This window comes from Callorhinchus milii, unplaced genomic scaffold (assembly GCF_018977255.1).
Source record: "Callorhinchus milii isolate IMCB2004 unplaced genomic scaffold, IMCB_Cmil_1.0 Scaffold14, whole genome shotgun sequence".
In the NCBI taxonomy this organism is placed as follows: Eukaryota; Metazoa; Chordata; class Chondrichthyes; order Chimaeriformes; family Callorhinchidae; genus Callorhinchus; species Callorhinchus milii.
The window spans coordinates 10,165,604-10,182,549 of NW_024704755.1; the positions used below are offsets into that span (position 1 = coordinate 10,165,604).

The window sequence follows — 16,946 nt, forward strand, 5'->3', positions numbered from 1 at the left end:
TTTAAAACTTTTTTGAATCGTGCCATGGGAGCTTGAATGTCCAGCTAAGCAGACAGACAAGACTTCAGTTTAATGTCTCACCCGAAGGGCGGAGGTGACCAGGGCAAGAATCGTTGCTGATTTATTCCCCCTTCTTAACCCTGCAAAAGCCAGGGTCAAGTTAGCCTCCCCACACAACCGTGGCTGAGACCAGCAATCTTGGGGTGCACCGGGATTCAAACAAACAAACTTCCCTAGTCCATAAATTGCAGCTCCATCAAGCACACCATCGGGGCTGCCTACCCTATGTTTGGGATTTTATTGTGTAGAAGAAGAATCATTGATTCAAATAGAGATAACCCATCTGGTAAACCTAGGGAGGAAATTTAACAAGTTTGCTGAACTAGATGGAAAAAATGTTAACCTTGTCAAATGAATCTGTTTGGAAGAAATGCTTTCTTTCCAAGCAGATTAAGCAGTGATTTGATGAACACGTTTTTACTCTGGAGACCTTGCCCAAGCATAATGTGTTGGCTGATTGAACTTGTCAGTTAATAATGTGTCATTTCTTTGATCAGCGAGATTGACATTTGGGTGCCAGAGCCTGAGCAGTCTGAGATTCCTGCTGACTGGTGGGATGCAGATGCTGACAAGTCGCTGCTCATTGGTGTCTTCAAGCACGGTGAGTGACGCAGCTTCGGAAAATAGCTGTAAGACTTGAGGTAGTTATTACACCGACAGCTGTAATCTTGAGGAAGTTTCCAAATGTGTGTAAGGAATAAAATAATCGCCAAGCGGTCTGAAACCGAAACATGCACATAATTCACATGAAAATAATACATTTATTTCCATAAGACTCGATATTTTAACTGCTGATGTATTGGTTTGAAAAGAATTTGCAAACACAGCGGTGAGAAAGCAGGTTATGTTAATTTAGCAAAATTGTGCACCACATGTTCTATCAAGATAAGCAGATAAGTACTGATTTACAGTTGCATTGATTCATAAAGATGTTATAGACGTATTATCAGGTGATTGACAGACTCAGACATATATACATATGTATAAATATATTCACTCAGCCAGCACAGTTTATTTACAGGAATGATGTGTGTGATGTAATTTTGGTTTGCATTTATTCAAACTGCTTCTTCTAGGGAATATATTTAAATGCTTATAATAATAATACTAATCCTTGCATTTGATTTAGTGCCTTATCACGTCTTCGAGCTGTTTCAAAACGCCTCACAGAATATTCTGTAAAGTGAATTTTGTGGGCGAAATAATTTAAAAATTAGAATCAAAGTTAGTTATGGAAGTTAAATACACAATGGCAACATTTTCCTGGAACTTCAGTACCAAATCCTCAGATGTTTTAGGTGTGAAATGTAGTGGCATTTGCCTGCTCATGTCGTAAATTAGCACGGAGATTAAATAACAAACCCTAAGGTGTAAGCAATGCACAGACAGATTTCCTGAGTGAATTAACTGTTTTAGTTACCTTTTGTGTAAAAAATCATATTACTATAGTTCAGACTCCCTAATAGATCTTTGCTGTTTGTAATTCACAGGTTACGAAAAGTATAACACTATGCGCAATGACCCAGCACTGTGTTTCCTGGAAAGGGTTGGCAAACCTGATGAGAAAGCAATTGCAGCAGAACAAAGGGGGAACGATACCTTTGCAGACGGTGCAGAGGGGTATGGATGTTCTTGGTCAGCATGCTGAAGTAGTAGTTGAAATTATTTGAAAACAAATGCTTGCGTCTCCTTCCATGAGCTCACAAGTTTGAGTTTCAAGGCTGCCGGTCACTGAGACTTGCTTTGCCTCAGTTGGGTGAGTTTGATCAGTGATTAGCTGAGAAGTGCCACCCAGAAATAAGGTGTCCTATGTACTTGCGAGACTGGCACCACGTCTCTTGACGGCTGATAATGGAATAAAATTAACAGCGTTGGACGAGCTGTGAGCCAGATCGTTCTGCCCTTCTGGGTGAAGGTTGACGCATGACTTCAAAGGAGGGAAGATTTTATTTAAGAAAAATAGGACCAGCTTTCATCTTGTGTTCTTTTTCCTATCTTTGGAGTAATTGGGCCAATACTGCATACATACCATTATAATTTGTTGCAACAATCTTTTTAAGTGTTTTTCTTTTTAAAAAGTTTCATTGACTAAATTGTAATGTTTACTTCTCATGTGTGGGTTTTCCAACAGGGATGGTGAAGATCCAGAATATAAGCCAGCACAGCCATTATTCAAGGATGAAATGGAGGTGTGCAGATGACAAATTTATTCAAACATAATGCTACTTTTACTCCTAAAAACAAGGGAATAAAAAGCTTAAACAGGTTTTACTATCGAAACTTATCGTTCTGGGTAATAATAAATTTAACAGTTCAACAGATTGTTAATCGACTAAAATCCGATTTACCTTTGGCACAGCTTGATAATTTGTGCGCGTTTACAACTTTATCAGTTTGACTGAAACTGTTAAAAACCAGCTCGGAATGATTACTTTGGAATGTTTTGTTTGTTTTAGGATGCTGCATCATCTCCTGGGGATTTAATGATTACAGGTGGGAATTGACGATTTTCTATACAATGCTAATAATGCTTTCACGTTGGGAGGATGTCTCAGAGCACTTCAGAGAATATAGTGTAAAGCGATGTGCATGTTTGTCGGCAAATGCGTATTGTGTGTGAACATGGTCTGCGAAGTATGTTCTGTAAATGTTACATCTAGATTTTTTTAAGATGTGCACGTGGCTTTATTGGTTTGTAATCGTTTCCCCTTCTCCCATTTAATGCTTCTGGATAAATATCCTTGGCTTTTCGCCTTAGACGATCCTTTGGGGAATGGTGATCTGCTCTACTGGCCGCTTCCGTCTGCTTTAACAACACGTCTGCGCCGGCTCGTAACCGCGTATCAGCGCAGCACCAAGCAAGAACTGGTCAAACAGGAAGCCCAAACCAAAGGGGACAAGAGAAGGCGACTGTGCGAGGACACTGTTAAAGCGAAGGAAGCTGCTAAGATTGAGAAACAGCAAAGGTTGGTGAAAGAAAGGGCTGCAGTAACAAAGGGCCTGACCACAGAATATTGGCTTAGTCATTTGATATAACATCAGGTCAATCGACACTTAAGCGTTTTTGTTTTATATCAAACCATGGTTGGGGCTGAGGGAGCTGGTCACTGTTGTCACATATTAACAGGTGGCTCAGTGCTACTAGTGAGAGGGAAAATCCGTCATAGTTTTTGATTACTATCCATTCATGCCTAATGAAGTTTCACGTGTGTCGACGGGCTGCCTACAAATAGCGAGGTACTGATTATGAGTGACTTAATCCTTCACTCTTTTACCAGGTGGACCAGACGAGAAGAGGCTGACTTTTATAGAGTGGTGTCCACTTTTGGTGTCGTTTATGATCCAGACAAGCAGACATTTGACTGGACCAAATTCCGAGCTATTGCAAGGCTAAATAAGAAGACAGATGAGAGTCTGCAAAAGTACCTTTATGCTTTCACTGCCATGTGTAGACGAGTCTGCCGTTTACCACCAAAAGAGAAAGAAGGTATAGATAAAATATGAATGATTGCTCTTTACTCCCGACGTTGAAAGGTGCTATACAAATGTAATCTTGTTGCTTACAACAAATAAGGAGTAAACGTCCTTATTTAAAAAAAAATTCAGATCCTGCAGGAGGAAGAAAGGACAGAGCAAGAGTAATATAAAACTTTTGAGACGTCTCAAAGACGTGATAAGGCACTATATCAAATGCAAGGATTATTATTGTATAAGAACTTTCTTGTGTTGAAAATTTATGATGAGCGGATTGAAATTATAAAGCATAGGTTCAGCAAAAAATTATCAAACTGTCTTGAGACGTCTCGAAGGCGTGACAAGGCGTTATTTCAAATGCAAGTGTTACTATTATTGACCTTGGTTCAATTCAGTGTTGCGATTGCGGTATTGAACATTTGTTAGCTGGCAGCTGTTGGAAACGTTTGCACAAAGAGTAGAACTTGCAGAAAATAATTTCTTCCCCATTCTTTTCATTCTTTAGAACTTTTCGACCCACCTATTTTCATACAACCTATTACAGAGGAACGTGCCTCTCGGACATTGTATCGCATTGAGCTGCTCAGGAAAGTGCGAGAGCAAGTGCTTCGCCATACACAACTTGATGAGAGGATAAAACTTTGCCAGCCTAGCCCAGACCTGCCTGAATGGTGGGAGAACGGAAAGCACGATAAGGAATTGCTCACTGGAGCAGCCAAGCATGGCATCAGCAAGACAGATTATCATATTTTCTGTGATCCAGAGCTTTCATTCATGTTGGCTCAAAGGAATTTCAGCCAGAGCAGAGTTACCCAGTCAAGGAGCTCCACACCACTCCTGCACCATCAGTACCAGTCATTGCCGTCGCCTCTTCAGGTGCAGCTCAAGCAACAGGAGAAGAAAAGCCACTGTGAGCCTGAAACTGTAAAATGTGAGAAAGCGGCCGACGTGAAAAAGGAGCCGCGTTCGTCCGATGACGAAGAGCCCGTGCGAGCTGAAGTCAAAAGCAAATTGAAATCCGATCACTGGAGTGCCTCAGACGGCTTTCAAGTCCATCACAAATTAGACCCGAAGACTGGGATTAAAATGGAAACCGATTTGGACGGCCACATGGTTGCAGCAAGGACTCAGCCACTTACACCAAACTCTGTGTTCAACAAACGGAAACACAAGCGGCGAGGCTCAGATCCCAGCTCGGATTCAGACTCTGATTCAGACAACTCGTCAACTTCGTCACCTTCCTCATCATCTTCTTCATCGCGGTCATCGAACTCTTCATCTTCTTCATCTTCCTCCTCGTCCTCATCCTCCTCTTCCTCTTCCTCCTCCTCGTCCTCTTCATCATCGTCCTCGTCATCTTCCTCGTCCTCGTCTGATGACAGTGATAGCGACAGCAATGATAAACACACCAAGGCAAGCTGTAAGTACATCCTGTGAAGTGTGACCTTGTTAATTAAGCCAGTTATTTGTGTGAAATCATCCAATGGTAAAAAGGATTTTTGCAGCAGCTAAAGAATGACTTATTAACAGACAGTCCTTCCAAAAATGGCATTGCCAATATAAATGGATCTTCAGAAGTTCAAATGATTGCATCTAGTCATTGTAAAGTACTTTAGCACCGTACCATTGAGGACAAGAAATTCCTCCCGAGTGCAGTAACTTTCGATGACATGCATTTGTAACAGGAAAGCTCTATTGCAAATGTGTTGAGTACATTTAAGAGCGAGAGGAATTTCGCAACTGCTGATATTCGAATCCATTATGACAATAGGGATAGTGAGAACTGTCTGTAAATACTAATATAACTTAAGATCAATTGTGTCTTTTTAAAAGGCAAAGCACCACAGCACTTGAAGACCTTTGACGAAGATAGTGTAGCATCTCTCAGTATCACGCACGATGAGACACAGGACAGCTTTCTGCCAGACGGTGGAAAACCTGACATTCAGTTTTTGCAAGAAAGACACAGGTTTGCTGCCTCCTGCTGGCCAAAGGTAGGCATCAAGATTAATGACCACATTTTGGTCTATTTAGTGTTCTGCAGCAAATTGACAAGTGTCGCTGATCATCATAATTTACTCAGGAAAAGCATGGTATAATGTTTCTTGTTTCATGTTTCCAGTTGGGAGTACTAATCATGTTTCAGAAAGTTATGTATTCAAACTACTTGACGGAGTTTGCAAGCAATTTCTAAGGCTGTTTGTTTTTGTTTTACACATAGGATCGAGTAATAATCAACAGAATTGATAGCATATGCCACTTAGTGCTGAAAGGGCACTGGATTCCATCAAGAAGAAGTTATGATTACAACGCTGTGACCTCCTCTTATACAACAAAATTACTCGATAGCCCTTCAGCCACAGGAGATTTCAGTGACACCGCGATTGTAACATCAGGAAGCCATAGTATTAAAGAAGATAATTCTCTTTTGTCGCAGTTCACAAAGGTGAAGAAGCATGTGCGAGAAAAGGAGTTTACAGTGAAAATCAATGACGTATGTTCATCTTTATTACTGTTGGATCTGAGTCTAATTGCAGATCTTTGCAGTGTGCAGCATGCTTCTCTGCATCTGGCTGCCAGCAGCGTTTTCACTCTGAACTACTTCCTTCGCACACTTTATATACGTTACTCCTTTGTGCTTTAAAACATTCTAAAGTACGTGTGTATCAGAACGTGAGCTGTATTGTAATGCACAACATTTACAATTCTTTATTTCTGCTTTTCCCTTTGGCAATTCTCAAGGCTTTCGTGGCAGCAGTGCTTTCCTAATGCTTTGCATTTTGTGATTTCCAACTGTGTTGCAGGCCTTTGAACTTTGGATCCCTATCTAATATAACATAAACGTATCTCCTATTGAGTGAAGGTTGTTGGCACAGCATGCTCCAATATTTGTTGCAATAACTACAGAAGGTAGTTATTGCAACAGGTAGGATGGTCCTTGCTGCATAAGCAGTGGGAAGCTTACCAGTCATCAGTAACATCAGATGCCTCTTGTGTTCACCAACAATTGTAGGATGAAGGGACATTTAATTCTTTTAATATGACAAAATCTGCCAGACAAATTATTAATATTTTTTAAAGCATATTTAATGACGAAAAAGGGAATTCCGTTTTAAATGCATTTTTGAATTTCCTTCAAATGAATGCATTCTTGTATGCTTATTTTCAAAAGTGAGAATGATAGGAATACGTTGAGATGTCTGATTGGTAAATCAGCAAATGCTTTCCTCCCCCCAAAAAATCACCCATCTCTTATTTTTAGCAGCTCATATATTTTCTGCCTTACTTGGTAAGAAGTTATATCTTCATACACTTGGTCCTTTTTGGGAAAAAAATTGTTCTCACTGGAAGAAGGTGTGTTGGTGCCATAAAAACATCCAGAAGCACAAACTTCATCTCAAGAATCTTTAGAAATAGTTAATCAATTTTTTTCCCCCCTCCCAGCCTGTGTTGATAATTAGGTAGGCCATGAGCTATACTCACTCCGTCAACATTAAGTGGTCAGATAAATAATTTCGTAACTTCGAAACTTTAACCCAATATAGTTTGTAATCTCTTCTCATTGAACTTCAATTGCCTGTTTAAAAACATACATAGTGATATGGTATATAAGTAGATTGGCATGCGGTAGTATGGAGACGCGATCCAATTGGCTAAAGCCAATGGTTCCCCACTATCTTAAGTTTTCTGCACAGTTTGTTCTCAGTATCAGCCAAACCATCAGAGGGGAGGCACAGAGCATAAATGAATCCCCACAGAGATGGAGGATGGGTCGATCTAAGGAGCTCTCAAGCACTTTTCCATCCTAGTATGTGATTACAAAGCTGTGTTGGCAGAGGGACATCTTCAGAGCTTCCAAGCCACCTGTAGCACATGGCAAGGGGAACCTAAATAAGGAGAGCAATAATTGTAAATATAAATAAATAAAAGAGTGTACTGTAGGTTAATCAGCGTCTGAAAGAGAAGATGAGGATTGAAGGTTAACATTTCACCTGTTACTCTTCATTAGAAGTGTGATAAGACTTCCAACCTGCCTTTGCTCTTTTAAATACCGTTCAGATCCAGCATTTTCAGCTTTTGTTTACGATTGCACGTAAACGTTTGTAGTTTTTCTTTTTTTTCTTCTCCGTCTTAGGGATGTTTGCAGCGAACAACAAATTATCATCTCACCGTATAGTACTTCAGATTTTCATATAATAATAATAATCCTTGCATTTGATATAGTGCCTTATCACATCTTCGAGACATCTTAGAGTGCTTCACTGAATATACTGTGAAGCTATTCATATTGTCTTACTGGCATTTTATGGGGAATAACAAGCAGGCAATAACAGGAGCCCCAGATAATAGACTTTCTATTTACAGTGACTCTCCCATGGCTGTTTATATTTTCTCTCTTCTCAACACATGCAGACTGTGTTTATATCGGTGTCCAAATCTGCCCTCTGTACCTCCTTTGTGCTGAGGGAATGAGAGGTTTCTGCATGCACTGATCGCTTCTCTGCTCCAGTGTGCGACAGGTTTGGCAGTCTAAAGGAAAACCATAATGGTCGTAATCATCAGTGTAAAGCAGTTTCAAATGTGAAAATCTAATTGTGTGGACTTGAACAATTTTGAACATCAAAAAATTAACAGCTCGGTACAAACATTTTTTTCCTGTGTATTATTTAGAAGGTGAACCCAGACGTAGCATTCTTCTCTCTATAAATATTCTTTAAAATAATTTTATCCTACTTTGAAAATGTATGTAATAATAAATATCATCAGTTTTAAGTGCAGATTTTAAAGTTACAAATGACACTTTCATATTTTGCCTAAACATGTTTCCAGTCGATAACGCTAAATTCAAGCAAGTAAATGCTTAAGCTAGCAGCAGTAGCAAATCACTTTTCTGTGGAAAGCAGTTTTTAATATTAGCATTTGTTTTAATAGGAAGGTGGATTGAAGTTAACTTTTCAGAAGCAAAGGCTCACTCAGAAGAGAGCACTTGAAACAGAAGAAGGAACTTCAGATCAGCAGCATTACATGGCACAGCTGCATGATTTGTATTCTACTTCTGATAACAGCCAGGAGATGGCTGTAGACCTTTCCAAATCTTTGCTGGTAGCCAGCAGCTCTGCTCCTCTCTCCTCCTCAGTGTTATTCAATGCTAACTTATCTGGTAACACCCCTGGGCCAATTCCTCATCCTAAATCAGCAGGTACTTCTCATCAGATATCCAGACACTGCACAAATGGAGCATTCATGGATGGCCAGCCAATAATTAAGAAGAAAAGAGGAAGGAAAAAGAACGTGGAAGGCATAGACATTCTTTTTATGAATCGCAATAAAGCACTTCAACATGTAAGTTTGCATATATTTTTCTATTGCAGTGTTGTTTTTTTATATTTAAAAAAAAGTCAGAGGTGAGGAAAAAGATCAAGGAGATTCTGCAGTTTCCCTGTTTTACCGTCAAACCCTGAATGAAAAGAATTGGATTTTTCTCAGTGGTCAACTGGCCTGGATCCATTCTGGTATTGGATCTCCCATAGCCTCCGCAGCAAGGGGCACTGAATTGAATGAAAACGCAGAACATCAGCCACAAGTCAATGGAGGGACATATTCGCTGGTGCACTTAAACGCTTCCATGAAGCTTACTTCATGAGTCCGTTCTGGGGGTTCAATTCTTGTGAAGATAAAATGTGTTCTTCAAATTCTGCCGCAATGCTATTCTTCAATCACTTGGTTCGTGGTCCCTTGTCACACCTGTTAGCAAAAGATGATAATCCTTGATTTGATACAGTGCTTTATCACGTCTCTTGACATGACTTGACTATATTTTTTAGGAGAAACGCGGCAGCCAATTGTGCACAGCAGTGTATATACTATGTAGGAGTATAATTTCAAACGTTCAGAATAACTACTAAAATAGACGTGCCTTTAGTTATCATTATTCTAGATTAATGTGACTTTCTTGTTGTCGCCCCAGGATACGATGAATGCATGATTCCTAACGCATTTTCCCTGTGCTGTATTTTACAGAACTTTGTACAGTGCATGTTGCTCTAAGCTGCATTTGTACAGTTTAAACCTCTGACTTTTATTTCAGAAAACAGATAGATCTGAGATTTTGGGGGAACGACCAAAGCAAAAAAGGCATCGGTGCCGAAATCCTAACAAAATAGATGTGAAAAGCCTGACTGGAGAAGAAAGAGTGCCAGTTATAAACAGAAGAAATGCCAAAAAGGTAAAGCTTTGCTAATTTGCAGGGAGTATGACTGGCTAACAAGTTCAGTGTTTCAACTGTATGAAAATCTAAACTGATGGTACTTGGTTTGTTTGACAATTATCAGTACTTCTCTCTTATTATAAGAGATTCGGATGGAGACGACCTGTATGATTGTGTAATAATCCAAAGTTTATTAAGTAATACAAGTAGCTTAACGTATTCTTAAAACTGAGACCATAGATACAGTAGAATCAATATAGATTCCACTGCAAAGTGTGCTGATCCTCTACGACAACTCCAACTGTTCCAAAGTTGCATCTTTTATGTGTTTCTAACTCCACCTCCCGTTGTCACAGAGATAGCCCCCACCCTTCACAGGCTACTAGCAATCTTGGCAGGCTCTTTTCGCTTGGGAAAATAACTGAAAAGGAGAAAGAGATATGGACAGCTAATTGGGAGGATTCTGACATCTTCCTGTTTCTTAGTCTTGAGAGAAGCAGATGTCCATGAGTGAGTTTCTACCTCTGAGCTCCCTTGTTTTCACATCTGTGCTCAATTCTTAAATGGGAGGATGACATCCACTCAGATACTGGACGAGGGAAAGTTATCAGAACCTGACCTCAACCGGGGTCAAGACAATATATCTTTACCTTAGCTAACGCTAATTGGCTGGTACATGTTCCCTCTCAGGGGCCCTGAGTGAATCATTGAAAACACACAGCCTTGTCCTGCCCCAATAACTAAGGAATGCTATACTAAAAAGATTATAAGTGTTTGGTTATATTTTAAAGGTATACTAATTAAAAACCTCAAAAACAGTAAGCTTCACAAATATAATCTTACATCTCTTTCCCCCCACCCCTCACAAACACATACACAAAATATTTATTTGGCTCATTTACAACCTGTTATGTGTTTCCAATTGTTAATCGGTTAATCAGGGTGTTCAGATAAGCTACTGGAGTTACTGATATAAAGCTCGCAACTGAGTTTTAAATAGCCTTGTACTTCTGCACTTTATGACCATCTCATTTATGCTTAATCTTCCATGTAGCTTATCCATGTAGTGCAGTAATTAATATCTTCCCTTGTTGGAGTAAATTTTTCGGTAATTGCCTTTTGGGGGGGAATTAAAGCACATTTCAAAAAAGGATCTTAGCAGTTCCCTACGTACAACATTCATAGTAGAACATCCTGCAATTTTTACAATTTTATTACTAGAAGTTTTAAAGGAGGCAGTCTTGGTCTCGTTTCAAATCTTACCTCTATTGTTGTTTGATGTCGCTTCCTCTCGAAACAATAGAGTGAATTGCCATAGGTGTGAATAGCTGAAACGACTCAACCTGCCAAGTAAATCTGTTAGCCCATGTGGAGTGTCGTTGAGAGTCCTAAGTTCATTCCATGATCTGCCCTTGGGACAGAAAGAGAATTCTATGAAATAATAATAATCCCAGCATTTGATATATTATGTTGTTGAGACGTCTCAAAGCGCTTCACAGAATATACTGTGAAGTGAATGGACTAGATTTTGTGGAATTTAAAAAAAATCAAATGTAGGGAATTGGAATAGGAGATAATTGGAGATGCAGTATATTTTCTGAAAAAGCCTGTTAAACATAATTGTAAAAAATTGAAGCATTTGCTCCCTAAAAATATCCATGCAAGGAACCGAGATATAAAAGATTAGTAGAGCGTATCGTAAAGGTTGAATTTCCTGTGATCTGCAAGGTTTTGTTTAATTTAGGTGGGTGGCTCACTGGCTCCTGCAATCAAAGACCTGGGCAGATGGCTGCAAGAAAATCTGGATTTTGGAATTGCACCAGAATGGGCCGATGTAGTGAAGCAGTCGGTAAGACGTGTGTTTTGATTTTTTTTGATACAAAAGTTTGACAGGTGACATTTCTGCCTTTCGAAAATCTTCTGAGAATTCATTATTTCTCTTAGGTGACAATTGCATTAGTTTGACCACCAAATTAGAGCCTTTTTCTGATTGACACGTGTTTGTGAAACTTTAGACACTGAAAATATATTGTCAGTGAAGTCCTATAAGCAGAACATGTTTTGTTTTTGCTTTGAATTGATTCTGAATTGGTTGATGAGGCTCACAGCCCTTCAATCGTCTGCCAGGTCTCGTCAGCTTCTTCTTGCCCCAGACCACTAATACCTTTAATCGCAAAATTAGAGCTAAAGTTTCTCATTCCCAACTTGCTGTGGATGGTAGAGGATGCATTCACATATTCAAGACTGAGGTGGATAGACACTTGTTAGGTCAAGGTACGAAAGGGATACTGGGTAATGGTGGGTAATTGGAGTTGAGGTGCAGATCAGCCATGATTTTATAGAATGGCAGAACAGGCTCGAGGAGCTGAATATCCTATTCCTGTTTGTATGTTTTACTGCTACCAGTCCTGCTTAATTCATCATCTGTTCTTCCCTCAATGCAGTGGCTGTTTCCAGTCCATTGCTTTGTTAGTTATCTCATTTATGTTGCTGATGTAACGGAGCCTCTGATAGAGAAGGATGAAGAAGAGGTGGGAAATTCAGCAGACTCTCTTACCTACCCCACCTCCACCCCCAAAAAAAACCCCAACAAAGTCCCAGGTTCAAATCACAAATCTTTCTTAATAGTATTATGAAAAACATTTAAATGAAATCTTTACACTTTCAGAATATACACAGTAGGGCTAGAGAAGACTAAATTGCCATTGTGGTGGTTGTAATGACAAGTTGACAGGGCCCCCAAAGGGTTTCCCTATTTGAACAACCTGTTTATTCATACATGAAAGCTGAACAGCAGTGGAAAGAATATACTTTTATCATCGCTTAGAGTGTGTAGTGTGCAACTGGTGAAGTGGTTGACGATGCTGATTTTTTTTCTTCCCCAGGGATACCTGCCAGAAAGCATGTTTGATCGAATCCTCACAGGGCCTGTGGTACGGGAGGAAGTGAGTCGGAGAGGCCGACGTCCAAAAAGTGAACTCACCAAAGCAGCTGCTGTGGCTGCCGCAGCCATGACAGTCAACCCCTTAGTAACTAATGGACTCCTTGCTGGGATGGACCTAACCAGCCTCCAGAGCTTGCAGCAAAACCTTCAGAACCTGCAATCTCTGCAGCTGACAGCGGGGTTGATGGGGTTCCCTGGAGCTCTCCAATCCACCGGCGGTCTCCAATCCACCGCAGGAGACAACAAAACTCTGGCTTCAATGTTTCCGATGATGCTTTCTAATATGACGGGGTTGCCCAACCTGTTTGGCATGGGAGGCTTATTAAATAAACCTTCAGACACTGGTCATGGGGATAAAAAGGGAAGCGGAAACACAGACTTCAAGCCAACAGATGGGACAAATGAAAGGACAGAAAAGCAAAATGTGGACAGTTGTTGTGAAATCTCTGTGTCGAGCTGTTCTTCTACTTCCTCTCCTAAGAAGATTACCCCAGCCACAAGTGCTTCTGCATCAGCAGCATCCAGCAATCCTCTTGCTATTAATCCACTGCTGTTGTCCAGCATGCTTTATCCAAGCATACTTCTCCCTCCAGGCCTTAACCTATCTGTCCCAGGTTTTTCTCAGACCAATAGGTTTGACGTACAGACTGATAAGAGTACAGCTGGAACCACGTCGAAGCCTGCCGAAGAGACAGCGGAACAGCAAGAGCGAACAGAGCAGAACACGTCACAGGAAAACAGCGGCGATGATGGATCCGAGAAAGAAGCATCTTTATCCACAAGTGACGATACAACTCATCCAGATGATTCTGATTCCAGTGAAGAAGACTGATGTTGAATTATATTTAAGCTTGCACTGGAATTGTTTCATTGTAAATAGCCCAGTGACGATTTTAAAAAAAAATAAACATTCATTTGTGATTGACTGAAAAGAATTTCAGTATCTATTTAAAGGTACGATGTATTCAATGGTACCTTGCATGTAAAGCTGTTTTGGAAGGCTAGCAAGACAGACCCATGTGTGCTATTGGTGGTAACACACAATGGAGCATCACAGTGCTAGTTGTTAATTTTTTTTTAGGGGATTAATTTTAATTAAAACAAAATGCACCAGGAGAGACGTATATTTAATATATTTGGTGTGAACTAGGAAAAATGAGAATACCTTTATGCATATCGTATTAACTTACTGTATATAGATTCACAACCTCTTTGACACTCATTTCAGTACACAGATCAAACTGCAGGAGACAAAGCAATAACCCAGGCAGCTAATGAATGTCATTGAAACTGTAGAATATACTGTGCATCTGGATAAAACAACATGGCAACAGTCAGAACAGAAATTCACATTTTATTGCTGTCGTGTTGTGAAGCATTGTCGTTTTTTTTAAGATTCAGGTCATTTGGAAGAAAGAAAGCGTTTTCCAATCAGCCACAAAGCAGGCTATTTATTTATTACCTCAGCTGGGCTAATTTAGATGGCTTACAGAAATAGACATCTATAAATGCTTTTTTTTCTTTTTGCAGCTTTTGAAAATGTCATTTAGAGCATTATCGGCATGGACTATTGGAATGAGCGCTTTCACCAAGCATATGTTGTTGCTCTTTCTGCAAGTATTTTTTTTAAAAAAGGGAGGGTCTGTCTCCAATAGGATGTTTAGTATATTCTGCTTGGTCATTCATTTCATTGCGAATGATTAGTCGCTGTTTCAGAGCTAGTCAGTGGATAATAGTGTCCAAAAAGGGTGCTTTGATCCCAAACGTCATTATCTTAACCCATTTGTGAATATAAAAATGGCAGATTGCATTCCTGCCAAAAAATAAATGCAGGAACAACTCTATTGGTCTAATACATGGATACAGAGGGAAATGATGACTTTTATTCTACAGTTTTCAGTGTTTATTTTCATTGCATAGCAGTACATTAGCTCACTGTAGCAAAGGTAAATTATTTTTTTTCGCTGCAATGAAATAATGTTTGGCATGCATCTCATCACCTTACCATAGAACCCATTGCCAACCTCTGTTTCAAAGGGGTTGGGAGCATCCAATGCTAATCAAATGATTCCCCTATTTACCACCAGCACCGTGCACCAATCAATGCCAAAAAGGCAGTTTTACCTCATTTATTGAATACAGCATTTGAACAAAAAACTCTCCTCACATGACAAACTCACCAGAAAAATGGAACAAATAGAATATAGCACTATTGTCAGTGCATTGCAAATGCATTTTACTCTTGAGATTTGCCGGTACAATTCTGTTTATTACAATATTATATACAAGGCAAGGTATCTCTCTCTCTCTCTGCAGTCACTGGTATTTGGAAAAAGGTATCAAAAATTGGGGTTCAAGTATCGGAATCAGACAGTGTTACACGCACAATTAAATGAGCACTAGAAGCAAAGGCTGTTATGCCATTTGCAGTATTGAGAATATATATTGACTTCACAGCTAAAAATGTATTAATTTAAAAACAAGACAACGGTTTACAAAGAGAGGTTTAACATGCAGGCATTTTAAAGCTGTAGTATTCCTTTTTTTGCCTGTCTTTATAGACCAGTGCTCCAAGCCCTCTATTTTCTATACATTGTTCTCCTGCCAAGAGTGTAACTGATTTCCTTCGTCTTTGTGCACTTAAATAAGAGCAAATATTTTAAGAAGGGTACGTGCGTTGCAGAACAAAAAGCATTTAATGGAAGCTTGTTGCTTTGGAGTAGATCTATACAGGTTAAAGATCACAGATAGATGAACAATTAATAGATTTAATTGTTCACACTGGTGAAACTAGGGAGTATGAATTGCAGGACTATACACTTAACAAAAATTGGCATTGTGCACTTAAACAGAGCAGGAGTATAAATAGAGAAATTCTAGCTTTTTTAAAAAAAATGCTAGACGCTTGTGTAGATTGTATGTCCTCTCAAGCAGTTAGACAGATGTAAGAATGTACTTTAAAGACTTATGGATAACTGCAACTTTTGTAAGTAATTCCTACAGTACTAGTTTGAAATTCAAGTATTCACAATGAAAGCAATTAGTGGTAGCTTTGAAGGCTGGAATATGTGGATGTGGGATGCTACTTAGATTTTTTTTGATTCAATTTATGTACGCCAGCCAAAAAGGAAATACTGCAGCTTTAAGGAGCAAGCAGGATAAGTAAGAATACTTTAAACTTTTTTTTTGTGTATTCTGTATTGCTGAACTTCATCAGCATTAAACTAATTAATATTTGCTGGTTTCTTTATATACTGAATTGCCCCTTCTGACGGAAATGAAACATTACTGTATATAAATGGGTCCCCCGAGGTCTACTTATAAAGTGTGTATCATCACACTATTAAACTGGTGAGAGCTGACAGGCCAGAACTTTCAGAAATGTATGTAAAAAGCCACATTGTTTCCTTTTGCCTCCAGTTATATTTGATAACCCTTTCCCTTATTTTCACTGTCTCACACTAATAGTGTTCAGATAGTACGACTTTTTGGTGGTCCTGTTTCCAATATTTAAAAAAAAATCCAAGAAGCTAAAGCTATAGGAGGCAACAATGATATATATATAAGATCTATAAGAATTGGTGACTGAAGAAATGCACCAATAAAACTTTGGTCAAAGCGAGTTTAAAACCACGAAACATTACACTAATATATGCTGCCATTAACAGGATCACTGATGATTTGGTGAATTGAATATGTGTATTAGTAGTTATGTAAGACAAGCTTTGGTAGCTGCTCTGACCATGTATTTAATTATGTTGCCGGAAGCTTGGTGATTAAAGTCTGTTTTTATTTTGGACAATTGCAGTACTTGCAGGTTGTATTCTGTGTAGTCTGAATTGGCTTTCTGTAGTACAATGAGTCTTAAGTCATTTGTAATTTATTGAATTACTTTCTATGAAGTTCTATAGAGCAAATGGAAGTTTAATTATTTTTATTAAACCTATTCTTTGACTACCCATGATGTATGTCTGTGCACTCTTATTCTAAATCCCATGTTTAATCTACGAAAACTTAATGTTGGATGGTCTTTCGCTCTTTATTTTTGATCATTGTGGAAGTTTCACAGGGGAGGTCGTATGAGAAGACCTGCAGTAGTCCTAAATGAGAGTAAAACTGTTTTTCAGCACTTAAATACACAAAGACATATTGGACTTTGAGAATATTTTGAACAGCAAACAAAACTAGTATTTTGCTGGTCAGTCCTGAGTTAAAATAATGAACGAGTTTTACTTTTTAAAAATAGAAGTTGCTCAACCT

General features: G+C 39.1%; 1 protein-coding gene across 1 annotated transcript in view; it reads left to right on the forward strand.

The window, feature by feature from the left end:
• The window catches only part of chd9 (chromodomain helicase DNA binding protein 9), a 97,344-nt gene extending 80,701 nt beyond the window's left edge, over positions 1-16,643 (forward strand). Inside the window, 13 exon segments of the mRNA XM_042340366.1 lie at positions 558-661; positions 1,551-1,680; positions 2,192-2,249; positions 2,517-2,553; positions 2,819-3,026; positions 3,339-3,547; positions 4,040-4,954; positions 5,368-5,528; positions 5,756-6,028; positions 8,467-8,877; positions 9,623-9,760; positions 11,487-11,591; positions 12,628-16,643. Coding sequence (XP_042196300.1) covers positions 558-661; positions 1,551-1,680; positions 2,192-2,249; positions 2,517-2,553; positions 2,819-3,026; positions 3,339-3,547; positions 4,040-4,954; positions 5,368-5,528; positions 5,756-6,028; positions 8,467-8,877; positions 9,623-9,760; positions 11,487-11,591; positions 12,628-13,518 — 3,640 coding nt within the window. The 3' untranslated portion in view covers positions 13,519-16,643.
• Positions 16,644-16,946: the final 303 nt, after the last annotated feature.